This window comes from Dendropsophus ebraccatus, chromosome 4 (assembly GCF_027789765.1).
Source record: "Dendropsophus ebraccatus isolate aDenEbr1 chromosome 4, aDenEbr1.pat, whole genome shotgun sequence".
Classification (NCBI taxonomy): domain Eukaryota; kingdom Metazoa; phylum Chordata; class Amphibia; order Anura; family Hylidae; genus Dendropsophus; species Dendropsophus ebraccatus.
In genome coordinates, this window is record NC_091457.1 from 67,018,977 (window position 1) to 67,035,815 (window position 16,839).

Sequence of the window (16,839 nt, forward strand, 5' to 3'; positions counted from 1 at the left end):
AATTACCCTATATTAGGGCCACAATAGGTGAGCTAGGAGATAAAACAAAATATTTTAAACAACCGATCCTTTATCCTCTCTCTTTTTACAGGTGTTCTCTGTATCCCTCCTCTTCCTCTTTTACTATTTAGCAACCAGATCTTTACTTATTGCTTCCCACTTCTGCCATTTCCTTTGTGTTATCTGACCTCTTTCAGTGGCTATGATTTTTTTCACACTTATATGCGTGTTGTATAGCGGCTATAACTTCCTTAACTCGAGGTAGCGCTGTACTTCTCCATTTTTTAGCCAATAGATTTTTCGCAACGGTCAGTATTAGACAGATTAGCCCCCGATATTTGATGGGCAGCTGATCAATCCCTATCATCAATAACCCTAATTTGGGGGATTTTGTTATATTCACCTCTGGCATGATTTTCCCAATTATAGTCCATATGTTTTCCCAGTATTCATCTATGCATGGGCACAACCAAAACACATGGACCATAGTGCCCTCCTGCCCACACCCTCTCCAGCATCTATCAGTATTTGCTTGAGATATTGTATTTAGGTGTGTTGGAGTTTGATACCATCTGAATATTATACTATAATAATATATATATATATATATATATAATATAATCAGGGCCGGCTCCAGCTTTTTGTGGGCCCTTGGGCGACAGAGCGTCGGCGGGCCCCTTTGAGCAGCAAATCATGGAGAGACAGGTGAGGAAAGATTTGCAGAAAAAGAAACATGCGGCTGCTGCATATCTTTCTCCTCCTGTATCTCCTGATCTCTGTGGTAGTCAGGACTCTGGAGGAGTCAGACCCAGTCACAGGATTATATATATATATATATATATATATATATATATATATATAATGCTGGTGCTGCTAGTTCTCCTGTATACAGCTCCTGCTGTGTGTGTGTGTGTGTGTGTGTGTGTGTATATACACACACACACACACACACACACAATGCAGGAGCTGCATACAGGAGAATTAGCAGCACCAGCATGACATTATATATATATATAATTATATGAACATGGTAAGACCTCTCGTTCTCCTATATACAGGTCCTGCAGTGATATACAGTGTATACTTACCATGTTCATATGATAGAGAGAGATAGATAGATAGGAGAGAGATAGATAAATAGATAGATAGATAGATAGATAGATAGATAGATAGATAGATAGATAGATAGATAGATACAGATATCTAGTTGTTTTGTGTATAGAGGTCCTGCTGTAATATATATATCCTGCTGTAATAAATATATATATATTACAGCAGGACCTCTATACTCAAAACAACTAGAAGCCCCAGCACATACAGAACACTATTAGTTTGCAGAGCCTACCATGCTGCCCTCTATCAGGTCAGGTGTCCAATCACATGACCCGTGACATCATCAAAGGTCCTTCACACTCAAAGGTCCTCTTTCCTACTCGGCTGTAGGGAAGATTTGTGAAGGAAGACAGGTGCCCGGGGACCCCAGTATGTATCGGCGGGCCCCTAACTGTCACATGTGGCCTCTAGGGGCCCAGTCCCCTTTGTTACTACACTTTTTTTTTTTACTAACAAAAAAATGTAGTAACAGACGGGACTGGGCCCCTAGAGGAGCTGTGGGCCCCGGCATTTGCCCTAGTTAGCCGGGTGCTGACGCCGGCCCTGAATATAATATACTTAGGTCTCTTTCCCATGTCTCGAATGGCTTGATTTTTTCAAAAGTTGTGCACGCATCCATCTCATTATAAAGGATCTTTAATGCTCTCTTTTCTATATGGAAATATTGGAACAGTGATTCCCTGCAAGGTCTAAGGTGTTTCCTTTGTTCCTCCAGAAAATGGCTGATCCATAGAAATTGGAACATTTCTTTGCTACTGATATTATAGGTGTGCTGTAATTCTGAGAACTTCATCAGCCTATTTCCTACGTATAACTGTGTGCTAATGCCTATTTTTTTCTATTCTCTAATATCAATATTATCCATGCCCCAATTTAAGAACTCAATGGGTGCTTTCATGGCTATATTGTTAGGCTCCACTCTGCCCTCACATGCGAATGTATACCAACTTCTAAGGCATGTTCTTGATATTGGGGTTGCATTCTTTGGGATTGACATTCCCCATAGTGGGCCCTACATAATAGCTTGCAAATTCTTTTTCCCCATTAAGGTATATTCTATAGATACCCATGGGATTTCTATTTTATTCTCCCACCATGCTGATAGAGAGGCAATTAATGTTGCTCTGTAATATCTAAATAGGTCTGGCAAAATACTTTGGGGGCGGAGATCGGTAATACTCTATATAGATACAGTAACTTGGGCAAGGTATTCATTTTGAAGGCTGCTACACGTCCTAGCCAGGATATTTCTAATTTACTCATTAGGATTAATTCCTCATGAATAGATTTGAGGAACGGGAAAAACTTAGAAATAGACGGTGTTACAGTAATGCCCAGGTATTTTATGCCCTTTAATTGCCAGTCCATGTAAAATTCTTCCTTTATCCAATATTTGCAAAATAAAGATGCACAAAGTTTACTCACCCAATAAAGTGGAGACTTCCATGAAATATTGCAGACTTCGGCGTCTGCTCCTGCAATTTCATTTGCCTTCTACAAGATGACAGCTGCTCAGATGTGAGCTAAAAGGACTTTATTTCCCTCCATATAGCATCTGGACTTTATAAGCATGCTTTTGGGTCAATATACCTTGTGCATCTTTGTTTTTCAAATATTGGATAAAAACGCATGAAGCATATTATTCGTGTGTGTATTTCTTCATCGGTTAGCATAAACTAGTGACAGAGAAGCTGTCCAGAATGATGTATCACTTACATTGTTCTGTGCAACTGATCCAGAGATATCTTCCTGAATAACATGGACAATAAGCAGTCCTCTCCATTATGTGCATAAGCCCAGTAGTCCTCAATATTCATGAGAAGCAGAAAACTCCGTCCACCAGCTGCTGATTGGCAGTTATCTTTCAATGCTGTGTATAGGCAATCAACTGTCAATCAGCAGCTGGAAGGCGGGGGGAGGGGTGTGGCAAGAATCCTATTCTCCTGCATATTAGGAGAACAGCTGACCAAAATGATGTAAGTAATACACCGATCTGTTCTGCATTTCTGTCACTAGTTTATACTGCCCTCATTTAAGGCAAAATAAACCTAGTGATAGATTGCCTTTAAACTTGTCCACATAATAGCCATTGTAAATCATGATCTTTAATTTTCATGCAATTTCATTACATCTCTGCACTCTCTCTTTTAATGCTGGGCCTACTTCATTCCTCAAGGGGCACGCTTTGTACTGACTTCAGATCAGAGTTATATCACAGACAAATGGTCAACTGGACTTTGCCTCAACATAACAAATAACAAATGGTGTTATTTATACCGTGTTCCTCCAAAAGTCAACCATGCCGGATGTGCCCGAGACAGCAGCAAAGATTTCCTCATAGATCCACAAATGGAGGTGTATGGATGAAGTGTGACTGGATATAAATGGAAACCAACCAGTTTCACTGCTGCAACAGAACAACTGAGGCTCAGCAAAATACAAAATTCGAAATAACTTATTAAAAGCAAGTTGGCATGTTGATGCGTAGAGAGGACTACTTAGTCTCTTTGTTTGTGGGCTCATAGAAAAGGAATGCAAATCCATAAAAAGTTTTTTTTTAAGTGTCAGATTCAGAATCAACTGTGTTAAATCTATCAACTGGTAACAAAGTTACGAAGTGTTTTGGAAATGGGTGGAGGTTTTTTGGAGTTGGCTTGAAATATACACTCTACTGCAAAAATAATCCCTAGTTACAGTCGGCTGACCATATCCCTGACACTGGGTGGAGGAGCATCAGTCAATCAATGCCAGACTTGTTATGCTCTGCCCCCACCTGCTCAACACAAGCTGATGGGGAGGCAGGGTAATGCATAATGGTATTAGGTTAGCAATGCTATGCTAGTAGCTAAACCTCATCAGTGTATGACTCCACCTGGCAGACACCGTTCTTTCTCACCTGCAATTTATGCTGTCCGGCCTAGACTTCCTCCTCCCATGCTCTTACTGCTTCCTCCTCCAAGGCTGTTCTTGCCCATAGGATTTACTTGCATGCTCTCTCTTACCCTAAAGTGGCTGTTCATACATTCAGACCCTGTCACCCTCCTTTCCTCACTGCCCTTCCTGCTCTGTAGTGCCTGAGCAGTAGTGCGGTTTCCTGACTGACATGTATTGTATTGACCCTCCTGTGTATGCCCTGACTGAATCTGTGCCGCCTGCCAAGATCCTTCTGCCTTTTTTAATGCTTATAAAAGCACTATATTGTAATCCCCTTTCTTTATTCTTCTCCCAGTTTCTCATGATTTTCTGCAATTAATACAGCCCAAACCACTTTGCACACGGACTCAGTTCAAATTGTCAAAGTATTTTGGACTTTGATCAGATGTGTCTGTTTTTAATAAATTTGCTTTTAAAGACCAAAAATTCCTCATAGATATGAGTAGTGGAATGTTCAGAAAATCAAATATCACACAGCACTAACCAGCCAATCACAGCACACGTGCAAATAGCTCAAATGTAGCAGCCAATAGAAGTCCTTAACTCAATGCTTGACAACATCCACACAGTCATATGTCCCCAATGGGACAATTGAAAATGGCAGATCCTTATGATTTTGCCACACTGACAGAAATACAGGTTTCCACAATTTGTGCAATTTTCTTTACCATTATAAGGCCCTTGTGGATGTCACTGTTAAGGAGTCTATATCAAAGTAGCTTTTAAAGGGACAGCACCAAAGTCACTCTTAAAGGAGCGGTGCCAAAGTCGCTCTTAAAGGGGTTGTCCGGCGATAAAAAATTATTCACAGAATAACACACATTACAAAGTTATACAACTTTGTAATGTATGTTATGTCTGTGAATGGCCCCCTTCCCCGTGTTTCCCCCCACCCACGCTAGACCCGGAAGTGTGGTGCATTATACTCACCGCATATCGTGTCGTCCACGGTCTCCGATCGTCAGCAGTGACGTCTTCTTCGGGAGCTTGGCGGATCTTCCCGAGTGCCGGCCGCCCTCTGCAGCGTCATCCGAAGCTCAGCCGCGATTGGCTGAGCATAACTGTGCTCAGCCAATCGCGGCTGAGCGGCTGATGACGCGGCCACGTCATCAGCTGCTCAGCCGCGATTGGCTGAGCACAGTTATGCTCAGCCAATCGCGGCTGAGCTTCGGATGACGCTGCAGAGGGCGGCCGGCACTCGGGAAGATCCGCTGGCCTCCCGAAGAAGACGTCACTGCTGAGGATCGGAGACCGTGGTCGGCACGTGACAGGTAATGTATAGCGCACCACACTTCCGGGTACACGGGTGGGGGTGGTGGGACACGGGGAAGGGGGCCATTCACAGACATAACATACATTACAAAGTTGTATAACTTTGTAATGTGTGTTATTCTGTGAATAATTTTTTATCGCCGGACAACCCCTTTAAAGGAGGGGTACCAAATTCACTCTTATGGTGGGTTCACACATAACAGAATCGCAGCAGATTTCACGCTGCGAGTTCGCAGCAAAAGCCGCTGTGGCTCCCGTACTGTCTGTTTGTATAGGATTACATACTCGCAGCAGAATTTTCATCCCATTGCGAGTATGTAAATGCCAACCCCCTTAACCCACGGTGGCCCGGTGAATACTTTACCGGTCTGTGCTCTGGCCTGTTTCTGGGGCTTCCGGCATCCTGAAGTCCTCTTAGCCGATCAGTAGCTGCTGCGGGACTGTAAGCTGATTGGCTGAGCAGGACAACCGGATGGGGCCCCAGGGGCAAGCTGGAGCATGGACCAGAAAAGTATTTACCTGGCTGCAGCTTGTTGCGGGGGATGGCATTTGCAGTAGGATGAAAATTCTGCTGCGAGCATGTAATGCTATTCACACTGACAGTACGGGAATCGCAGAACATTTTGCTGCAAACTCAAAATTGCTCTTAAAGGGCCAGTACCAAATTCTCTTGAAGGACCACTACTGAATTAGCTCTTAAAGGGCTGGTATTGATTTTGCTCTTAAGGGCTGGCACCAAAGTCACTCTTAAAAGGCTGATAACAAAGTTACCCTGAAAGGTCAAAGACCAACTATGTCCTTAAAGGGCCAGTACCAAGGAACCTGCCTAATACACCCTTAGCGGACCCATGAAGAAAAAAATGCCATGTGTCATTAAAGAATTATAGTTTCTCTTAAAGGGGTATTCCTTGCATTAATACGTTGCCCACCCGTAGCTTTCCATCTTTCCAATATCAAGTTATTATGGATTCTGCACAGTTTTGCTGTTATCTAGATGCACTCACCCCCACTGTTTGCATAGAATCATCAGCTCTCAGTCCAACCCGACATGCTCCCTGCTCCTGGCCCGCACCCTCCGAGACGGCATCACGTGTCCTCCATCTCTTCAATGGGCTGGCTTCTAATTCTAACCCTGCCCATTGAAGTGAGGGAGGACACTGACAGCTGCTGCTGATCAGTGTCTCCCGACTCCCTCCCCCCAGGTCACCTGTGTGCCTCTGCCCCTGTGCCCCCCACTCTGTGCCCCCTGACATTGCCCCCCTGCAGCTTACATGTATCCCAGGCCGTTCCCCCCCAGCCAACAGAGCAGCAGCACCGGCCAGCAGCCGTCACCGGGGGTGGATTACTGCTGCCTCATCACCAGCGGCCGTCGCTCACACAGCTCTGCTATTTTGCACACTCGGCTCTGCTATGTCACACGCTCAGCTCTGCTATTTCGCTCACTCAGCTCTGCTATGTTGCTTACACAGCTCTGCTATTTCGCACACACAGCTCTGCTATTTCACACACTCAGCTCTGCTATGTTGCTCACACAGCTCTGCTATGTTGCTCACACAGCTCTGCTATGTTATCTTGTGCATATCAGCTCGGCTACATCATGTACCAATCAGACATAAGCATTGCATGATGGGAGATGTAGTTTTCTGGCCGGCGCCATGTTGGATATAGTTCGGCTTTTTAAAAAACTTGTAACTATGGAACAGAAGCAGCTAGAAAGATGGGAGACGGCTCAAAATTCTCAGGAGGACTTGGTGAGTAAGACCAGATAGGTTTGGGAGCATTTTACTTTTTTAGCTCTTGTGGGGAATACCCCTTTAATTCACTGTAAGGGTGCCTTCACACGTACCGTATCGCTGCGTTTTTTAACGCTGCGTTTTTAACGCTGCGTTATTATCGCTGCGTTTTTTACATGCGCATTGTGATTTACACATGAAAATCATGTGAAAATCAAAACGCACATGTAAAAAACGCAGCGTTAAAAACGCAGCGATACGGTACATGTGAAGGCACCCTTAAAGGGGTGCTCTTTTCAAGCACTATTTTGTATGTATTTTCTCATGGAAATGCATGTCTAGTTTGACTTTGCTAAGCTACTGCCCACCCATGATGCACACCTGGCTTGCCTTTGCCCAACTACATGGTGCTTTGGACCAGCGTCTTCTGATCTACTGGGTCAGTAGCTACCCACACTCTCTGGAAGCAACCTTGTGTTCTCTACACAGACTGGAGGATTTGCTGCCTGGAGTCAAACGCAGTTTGAACCCAGCCTTAAACATTATCGAAAAGTCATTAAAAAGTGTAAAATATAAAACAAAAATAACTTTTAACAAAAACTTTTTTCTTTTGTAAAAGTGTAAGAAAAAAAATAAAGACACATATTTAGTATCATTGCATTGTCATAGAGCTCTTACAGAGAGAAGGCAGTTACATAATTGATGCACACATTGAGCCGTGACTCTGTTATTTTCAAACAACACAAGACTAAAAATCTGCTGGACCTGGATTTCTGGTAAGTATAGCTCTGTTTTACAGAGTACAAATAAAAATAAATAAATGTATATTGCAACTTGCTTTATTTCACACCTACTGTTGATTTAGATTTTGAAACTTATAGTGACACTTTAAGGCTCTTAGAATGCAGAAATTGGGGTACAGAGATTCTGGGGGAGTAAGGAGCCTCTCCACTGCGACACAGCTAATCCTATAGGTACTCTATGGTATTTAAAGGAGATCTGTCACCCCCCGTGCCGGGGTGACGGGCTCCCGACCCCCCGTTACAGCCCCCTATACTCACCTGATCCCGCCGGGTCCCGCTTCCTGATCCAGTCAGGTCACGGAGATATCAGCGCCAGAAGCCCGGCGCGGGGGGTGACAGGTCCTCTTTAAGTCTGGAGCAAGTGCAGGCCACACCATTTGAGGTACCCCAGTCTTCAGCAATCTTTCCCTTCCTCGATGAGCTGGAGTACCGTGGTCCATGAAGTTGAAAGTAAGCCTACCTACTGAAACGTTAAACAGTTGGACAAGTACATTCAAACGTTTAGAGGACATATTGGGGGAGATTTATGAAAGGGTGTAAATATACACCTGGTGTAAACTGCCCACAGCAGTCAATCACAGCTCCTCTTATATTTTACTAGAGCTGAAAGCTGAGCTGTGATTGGTTGCTGTGGGCAGTTTACACCCGGTGTACATTTACACCCTTTCATAAATCTCCCCTATTAAGTTCACCTGTTCAATGTTTCAGTACTTTTTGCACAACTTGCTGCGCACTAGCAAGAAGCTTGTTTAGAGGTGGTGTTACAGTGTGGGTAGGTGGGTCTGTTCAATACAGAATTAACTGTCTTACACTTTGTGAATGGTACAGTGGCATGATCACTGTGGTGTGAACTTTTTATGTTTTCCATATTTTTTACCCACAAGCCAAATAGCCCTACTTTTTTTGCAACTAGTGTATATATTTAGTATGGACTATTAGGCTGAGTAATAACCCAAAAATAGCACTAAACTCTGACAACTTTTGTAGCCTGCTGTATATTCAGGCTGCATTCCTCTTCTGTCTGTCAATTGTTCTGGAGGGGTGGGTGATCATGTTTGTCCATACAGTCTTCAGTTTTCAGTAGATAGAATTGCAAGTTCAAGAGTGAAGCCCGGTTCTAGTATGTACCTGTGTCCTTAGTTTTTCCTGGACAGCTTTAACCCCTTCCCGCAATAGCACGTAACTGTACATCCTGATGCGGGTGGAGGCGTTCAGAGAGAGGTTGCCTGCGCCCGCTAATTATACATTTAAATGCAACTGTCAAAACTGACAGCTGCATTTAAATGTATTTGTTTCCCCCTTTCCCTGGTGTCTAGTGGGGGATCTTCCTCCGCGATGCAATTGCGGAGGGGAGATCCCTTCTCCTTACCGAACTGGGACTCAGCGTCGCACTGACACTGATCCCGGCTCGGCAATCCATCTATCTGGTCTGCAGCAGACCAGAGTAATACAACAATGATCTGTTCGATCATTACTATATTAAGTTTACTGCAGTGATCTCTATGGTAGATCACTGCATTAATACTGAAAGTCCCCCTGGGGGACTAAAAGTTACAGTGTACAGTAAAAAAAAAAGTGTTTTTATTAATAAAATATCCCCTCCCCTAATAAAAGTTTGAATCACCCCCCTTTTCCCATTTTATAAATAAAAATAAATAAATAAACAAACAAACATATTTGGTATTGCCGCATGCGCAATCGCCCGCACTATTAAGTTATTACATTCCCGATCTCGCAAGGTTAAACGGCATAAGCCCAAAATTGCACATTTTTTGTCACATCAAATCCAGAAAAATTGTAATAAAAAGGATCAAAAAGTTGCATAAACGCAATCAAGGTACCAGATAAAAGAAAAGTAATTTAAAGTTACATATCGTTGTAATCGTACCGACTTGAGGAACATATATAACATGTCAATTTTACCATAGGGCGAATGATGTAAACACGAAACAGCTCAAAATAAAAAAAAAATCCTTTTTTTTTTTTTTTTTTCAATTTCACCGCGCATATAATTATTTTCTGGTTTCACAGCATACTTTATGGAAAAATTAAGTCTGTAATGATGAAGTACAATTAGTGGCGCAAAAAATAATGTGGGTCTGTAAGTGAAAAATGCAAGTGCTATGGTCTTTTAAACACGAGGAGGAAAAACGAAAATGCAAAAATGAAAATTAGCCCGGTCCTGAAGGGGTTAAAGGGAATCTGTCAGCACCCGGGCACTGCCTGAAGTGCTGGCAGTCCCCTTGTGTGCATGGTAGCTTTTGGTAATTTGTCCGTGCAGTAGATTATGCAGAATCTCAGGTCTCTTACTGTAATGAAGAGTCAAAAAGGAGTTGTGCCTTAATGTTTAAGCCTCACTCTGGCACACCTCACCACTCCTTCCTCCTCCCTCTTTTTCATGAATAGTCAATGCTGCCTGGCCTCCTGCTCACTCAGCTGTCAACAGAGGACTGATCTGCAATCAGATATAGTTGATTCTCCTAGTCTGTGTTGGAGCTGTGGTCTAGGGGTAAATCACCCATCCAGAGACCAGCACCATTTTGTTTTCTTTGGTTCGATTCCACTAATAGAAATGAAATATAGTCATTTATTTTTTCTTATCATTTTTACAAGTGCACAGGTAGAGAATAAAGAGTTTACAGGTAGAGAATACAATGTGCTGTGTGGTGTTACAGGTAGAGAATACAGTGCTGTGCGGTGTTACAGGTAGAGAATACAGCGTGCTGTGTGGTGTTACAGATAGAGAATACAGCCTGCTGTGTGGTGTTACAGATAGAGAATACAGTGTGCTGTGTGGTGTTACAGGTAGAGAACACAGTGTGCTGTGTGGTGTTACAGATAGAGAATACAGTGTAGTGTGTGGTGTTACAGGTAGAGAATACAGTGTGCTGTGTGGTGTTACAGGTAGAGAACACAGTGTGCTGTGTGGTGTTACAGGTAGAGAAAACAGTGTGCTGTAGGATGTTACAGGTAGAGAATACAGCCTGCTGTGTGGTGTTACAGGTTGATAAGGCCAGGTATTGGGATTTTACCTACTTGCACTATACCTATATGACTACACCTATATATACTGCCTTCTGAATGAAGAGATGATCAGAGCGTGATCAGAGGGTGACAGAGAGATGTTCTGGATGAAGAAGAGGAATGCTGGAAGCACGTCAATGAGAACAGCTCCTGGAAAGTTATCATTTATAGCCAAGTTATCACAATACCCAAGGAGAAGAGAGCCAGTAATCTATAAACAATTTATGGAAAAACAAAACATTGTGCTACTTTGACTGCGCAGTACAGGATGCTACTGACCATTTATGGACTGGCCTACCAGAGTGTGACATGTATGTGTCTTGTGACTTGGAACCCCACCTGTATTGGATGTTACATATTTCATATGAATGAGTAGTACCGCCCCATATTCTGTCTATAAAATGTGATTACCATAATAAAACTTGGGCCATTATCCAGGCTTATAATCATGATACAATGTCTTATCTGTGTCCGTGATTTATAAGTGACGAGTTAGTAATACTGCAGGTTACAGCTCTAGCTATCAATTGATAACCATCCTTTATCCTGGGTATTTGACTTTTCTCCATAGAGACGGGTCAACATCTAAATTTAGACTTATCACAGGTAGAGAATACAGTGCTGTGTGGTGTTACAGGTAGAGAATACAGTGCTGTGTGATGTTACAGGTAGAGAATACAGCGTGCTGTGTGGTGTTACAGGTAGAGAATACAGTGTAGTGTGTGGTGTTACAGGTAGAGAATACAGCGTGCTGTGTGGTGTTACAGGTAGAGAATACAGCGTGCTGTGTGGTGTTACAGGTAGAGAATACAGCGTGCTGTGTGGTGTTACAGGTAGAGAATACAGCGTGCTGTGTGGTGTTACAGGTAGAGAATACAGCGTGCTGTGTGGTGTTACAGGTAGAGAATACAGCGTGCTGTGTGGTGTTACAGGTAGAGAATACAGCGTGCTGTGTGGTGTTACAGGTAGAGAATACAGTGCTGTGTGGTGTTACAGGTAGAGAATACAATGTGCTGTGTGGTGTTACAGGTAAAAACAATGTGCTGTGTGGTGTTACAGGTAGAGAATACAGTGCGCTGTGTGGTGTTACAGGTAGAGAATACAGTGTGCGGTGTGGTGTTACAGGTAGAGAATACAGTGTGCTGTGTGGTGTTACAGGTAGAGAATACAGCCTGCTGTGTGGTGTTACAGGTAGAGAATACAGCGTGCTGTGTGGTGTTACAGGTAGAGAATACAGTGTGCTGTGTGGTGTTACAGGTAGAGAATACAAGCGTGCTGTGTGGTGTTACAGGTAGAGAATACAGCGTGCTGTGTGGTGTTACAGGTAGAGAATCCAGCGTGCTGTGTGGTGTTACAGGTAGAGAATACAGTGTGCTGTGTGGTGTTACAGGTAGAGAATACAAGCGTGCTGTGTGGTGTTACAGGTAGAGAATACAGTGTGCTGTGGGGTGTTACAGGTAGAGAATACAGCGTGCTGTGTGGTGTTACAGGTAGAGAATACAGCGTGCTGTGTGGTGTTACAGGTAGAGAATACAGTGTGCTGTGTGGTGTTACAGGTAGAGAATACAGTGTGCTGTGTGGTGTTACAGGTAGAGAATACAGTGTGGTGTTACAGGAAGTAACAGTGTGCTGTGTGGTGTTACAGGTAGAGAATACTGTGTGCTGTGTGGTGTTACAGGTAGAGAATACAGTGTGCTGTGTGGTATTACAGGTAGAGAATACAAGCGTGCTGTGTGGTGTTACAGGTAGAGAATACAGCGTGCTGTGTGGTGTTACAGGTAGAGAATCCAGCGTGCTGTGTGGTGTTACAGGTAGAGAATACAGTGTGCTGTGTGGTGTTACAGGTAGAGAATACAAGCGTGCTGTGTGGTGTTACAGGTAGAGAATACAGTGTGCTGTGGGGTGTTACAGGTAGAGAATACAGCGTGCTGTGTGGTGTTACAGGTAGAGAATACAGCGTGCTGTGTGGTGTTACAGGTAGAGAATACAAGCGTGCTGTGTGGTGTTACAGGTAGAGAATACAGTGTGCTGTGTGGTATTACAGGTAGAGAATACAGCGTGCTGTGTGGTGTTACAGGTAGAGAATACAGCGTGCTGTGTGGTGTTACAGGTAGAGAATACAGTGTGGTGTTACAGGAAGTAACAGCGCGCTGTGTGGTGTTACAGGTAGAGAATACAGTGTGCTGTGTGGTGTTACAGGTAGAGAATGCAGTGTGTTGTGTGGTGTTACAGGAAGTAACAGTGTGCTGTGTGGTGTTACAGGTAGAGAATACAGTGTGTTGTGTGGGTGGAAACACAGAAAAATGATAAAGTACTGCAAATAATTCAGTAACACAATGAAACTGCAATTTGTGAACCCAGCCTAGATGTTCTGCAACAGCTTTTGGCAGGGAATGGGCAGGATGGGAGAACAGCTGTGATGAACAGCATTGCATTCTGGAACCTGTAGTACTGTGTACAACTGCTCAACCAGGAAGTACAGCCACACAATACAGAACGAAACACCCCTAAAACAAATGGACTTTTAATAGTTTCAAAACTGGGATATGCTTAATGCTATATGCTTCTGCAGAAGTTTAATTTTTTTTAACCTTTACCTGGAGTTCCCCTTGAAGTTAATTCTCATCAGTATCTTCTTCCTAAGAGCCAATGGAAAGTGCACTATTTTGCCACTATGTTACTGAGTAGTAATAACGTTCCATCAGGAGCAGCCATACTAGGGGATGACTGTATCATTCATGTCAATGGGAGCTGTATAAATATGTATTTAGGTAGCTCCCTCTAGTGGTGCCTGGATTCCGACATAATTTCATTATGATTTATGGCTGCCAAAAAGGCGAATCTGTGTTTGTAAGGAAGCACCCTGCTGCTCTGTTTATGGTGTAAGGGTTGCACTGTTGTTTGTTAGACGTCCTCGGCTGTGACCTCAGCTGCCGTTGTAAGTAAACTCTCCACATCACATCACAGCTTCTCCAGCCCCCGCCACAGTGTCACGTGACGTCCCCTCCCCGTACTCTCCACGCCTGCAGTCTGTTTGGACACGTGGTTAGGGCGCATTCTGATGACGTCATGCGGGCTGTTCCGCAAGTGCTGTCGGCTGAGCCCGGCACAGCAGAAGCTGCCACTAAGGGGAGGAGAGGAGCAGACGTCCGGCGTCCGTACAGCCAGCACACGGTCCTTTCCGTACGAAGCTGGCGGTGTCTGTCTGTCCGCCCCCAGTATAGCCTGTCCTGAGCTCCTGACGCGTGTGTGCCGTCCCATGTCATAGCTGCCTGTCCTCTCCTATAGCGCTCACGTCATTCCGGTGCAGCCGAGCAGCACTGAGCGATCAGTATGCTGCAGCCCTGTCAGTGCTCCCGTATAGCAGCAGTCCCATAGCCCCGTATAGCAGCAGTCCCATAGCCCCGTATAGCCCCCCCTAGTCCTTGCAGACGTGTGTGCACAGTGCAGGGTTACACTCCATGCATATTGCATGCTCCTATCACCTTATGCCTGTCAGCTCCATAGCCCTTCATAGCTTATGTTGTATACATAACATCCATTGGTAATCCTGTACCAGACCTCCATGTGTATTACCTATAAAGTATATAATAGATCCCCATATACTCCTGTCACTACAGCTGCAGTCACATCCTATCATTCCTAACTCCTTTTAGAAGAATCTTTCCTGATGTTGCCTTCTATCTCTCGTGTTCCCCCTCTGTAGAGCTGGTGGAGGTAGAATTGTCCCCGGCCTGATATATAAAGCCTGTATCTATTTACTTAGCTGTTACCGTTTCTGTAGCTTTTATTAGACTTTATCCCCTGCCTTATCCAAAATGTCAGAGACAAACTCTATGACTGTGGTGTCAGATCCCCAGCATGCAGTTAAGCTTCTCCGGGCTATGGGTTCTTTCCGGGAGGAGTCGGACTTCTGTGATGCGGTCCTGGTGGTGGAGGAGCAGGAGATTCCAGTGCAGAAGAATATTCTGGCTGCTGCAAGTCCCTATATAAGGTAAGTCATCGCCTCTAATCTTGGGAATAGGATACTGTGATCCACTGACTTCTACACCAAGTCTGGGTTCCCACATTGAATGTATTTTTTGCTAGAGATGATTGACTATAGTAGGAACAAAGCAAAGTGCTTCGTTTCTATCGGGATTCTGCTCATCAGGCTGCGGGGCTTTGAAGTCTGCTCTGCTCCGTGCTGCTCCTCCTTGGGTGCTGGGAAAAGATGGATCCAGTCCTGGGAAACTTGGAGAAGAAGGAATGAAGCAAATCGCTTTGTTTCTATCTGCATTCTCCTTATTGGGCTGCAGGGCTTTGAAGTTTCCTCTGCTCTGTGTCGCTCCTCCCCAGGTGCTGGGAAAAGATGGATCAAGTCCTGGGAAACTGTGAGAAGTATCCCAGGACTGCATTCAGCTTTTTCCAGCACCCGGGGAGGAGCGACACAGAGCGGAGGAGACTTCAAAGCCCTGAAGCCTGATGAGGAGAATGCAGATAGAAACTGTAGATTCACTCATCTCTATTTTTTTTGTTAAAACTAGGGGTGGGTCAAAAACAACAGGGAAAAGTTGTAAAATCTTTCCATTATAGCTTTTTTCATTGTTGGTTTCACTCCTGGCTTAGGTTGAAAACACCAACAACATAATACTAAATGTAAACCTGGCCTTACTGCTTAGATAACCTAGTCTTCCTTGGATATGTCCTGCAGTTTATTTTATTTTTTTACTCTTTTTGGTGCTATCATGATGTATAAGTGTCACTTCAGTCTCCATGCTTTTAATGATGTTTTGTGCAAGGCATATCCCAGGAACTCAGGTAATTGTCAGCTTAGCTGTGAGTGATGCAACAATATACAATAGAGTGGGTGATCACTGAAGCATACCCAAAGATATGCACATGCTTTTCTGTAGGATGGCAGAGGAAGAATAAAATACTTTGGGACTGCATCCGTGACCCTCTGGCTAAGCTGTGACCTTTTTATGTTCCAAACATATGCACAGATTTGTTTTTATTGCTGCAGCATATGAATGGCTATTTTAACCCTTTTAACCTGCATTGTACTGCGAATAGTTTAATTCTGTTCCAAAAACATGCAACGTGAACTTGTCGTAACAGATCCTGGTGGCCTCCTCCTTACCATTCCATCTCTTACTAGCAACTGTGAAAGTACTACAGGTCATCCTACTCATCCAGCGATCTCTCCACCATCTTCCTGGTTATAGGATAGTAACCAGGACATATAGAACTGCAGGAAAAAGTACCTGGCCTAATGTCCTCTTATCTCTTTAGATCAGTTGTCTTTCCTTGTTTTCTCCTGAAGCTAAATGGTTAATGATGCAGTAGAAAAGTACATGATTCCTCCCTATCCTGTGACTCATAAAGTGTTGAGTCACAGTAATCCTCCTGGCTGTGTGGTTGTGAAGTGGTTAAGCGAGTAAAAGTGGCTGACATTGCAAGCACAAGTATTCAGCAGGGAGGCTCCATCCGGGTGCCCACAGGGCAAGCCCTGGGACAGATAGCACACCAGCTCCAATTTCAAGCTTAGGAGGTCAAATGTAGTGTAATGCTCATCCATAGACAGGAACTGTGTCTGTTCTGTCAAGTTATAGTTGTTACAGTTTGCAAGATTGTCAAGAGTGTGAACACTGGAAGTAATTTCTCATCCTCAACAACCTAACTTTTATTATAGGGAATCTGTCAGCACCTAGGCTGGTCCTGAGGCGCTGACAGTGTAGTGTAAATGCGTGGCCCCTATTGTGTCTGTTACCTTTCTTGAAGCCGTTGGTGCTTTGGTTTTTTTTCACAATCTTGCCCGATACATTTAAAGGGGTTATCCAGCGCTACAAAAACATGGCCACTTTCCCCCTACTGTTGTCTCCAGTTCAGGTGCAGTTTGCAATTAAGCTCCGTTTACTTCAATGGAACTGAGTTTCAAAACCCCTTTGTGCTGCACTTCGGCATGTCTCACCACTACT

At 44.0% G+C, this 16,839-nt stretch overlaps 1 protein-coding gene across 2 annotated transcripts in view; it reads left to right on the forward strand.

Annotated features, from left to right (window-relative positions):
• Positions 1-13,953: 13,953 nt before the first annotated feature.
• GAN (gigaxonin) overlaps positions 13,954-16,839 on the forward strand; it is a 32,437-nt gene continuing 29,551 nt past the window's right edge. The window contains exons 1-2 of one of the 2 annotated variants that reach the window (XM_069968488.1): positions 13,954-14,062; positions 14,732-14,873. In XM_069968488.1, coding sequence (XP_069824589.1) covers positions 14,764-14,873 — 110 coding nt within the window. In that variant the 5' untranslated portion in view covers positions 13,954-14,062; positions 14,732-14,763. Of the gene's footprint in view, positions 14,874-16,839 lie in introns of both variants that reach the window. The other variant, XM_069968487.1, reaches the window with a different exon arrangement.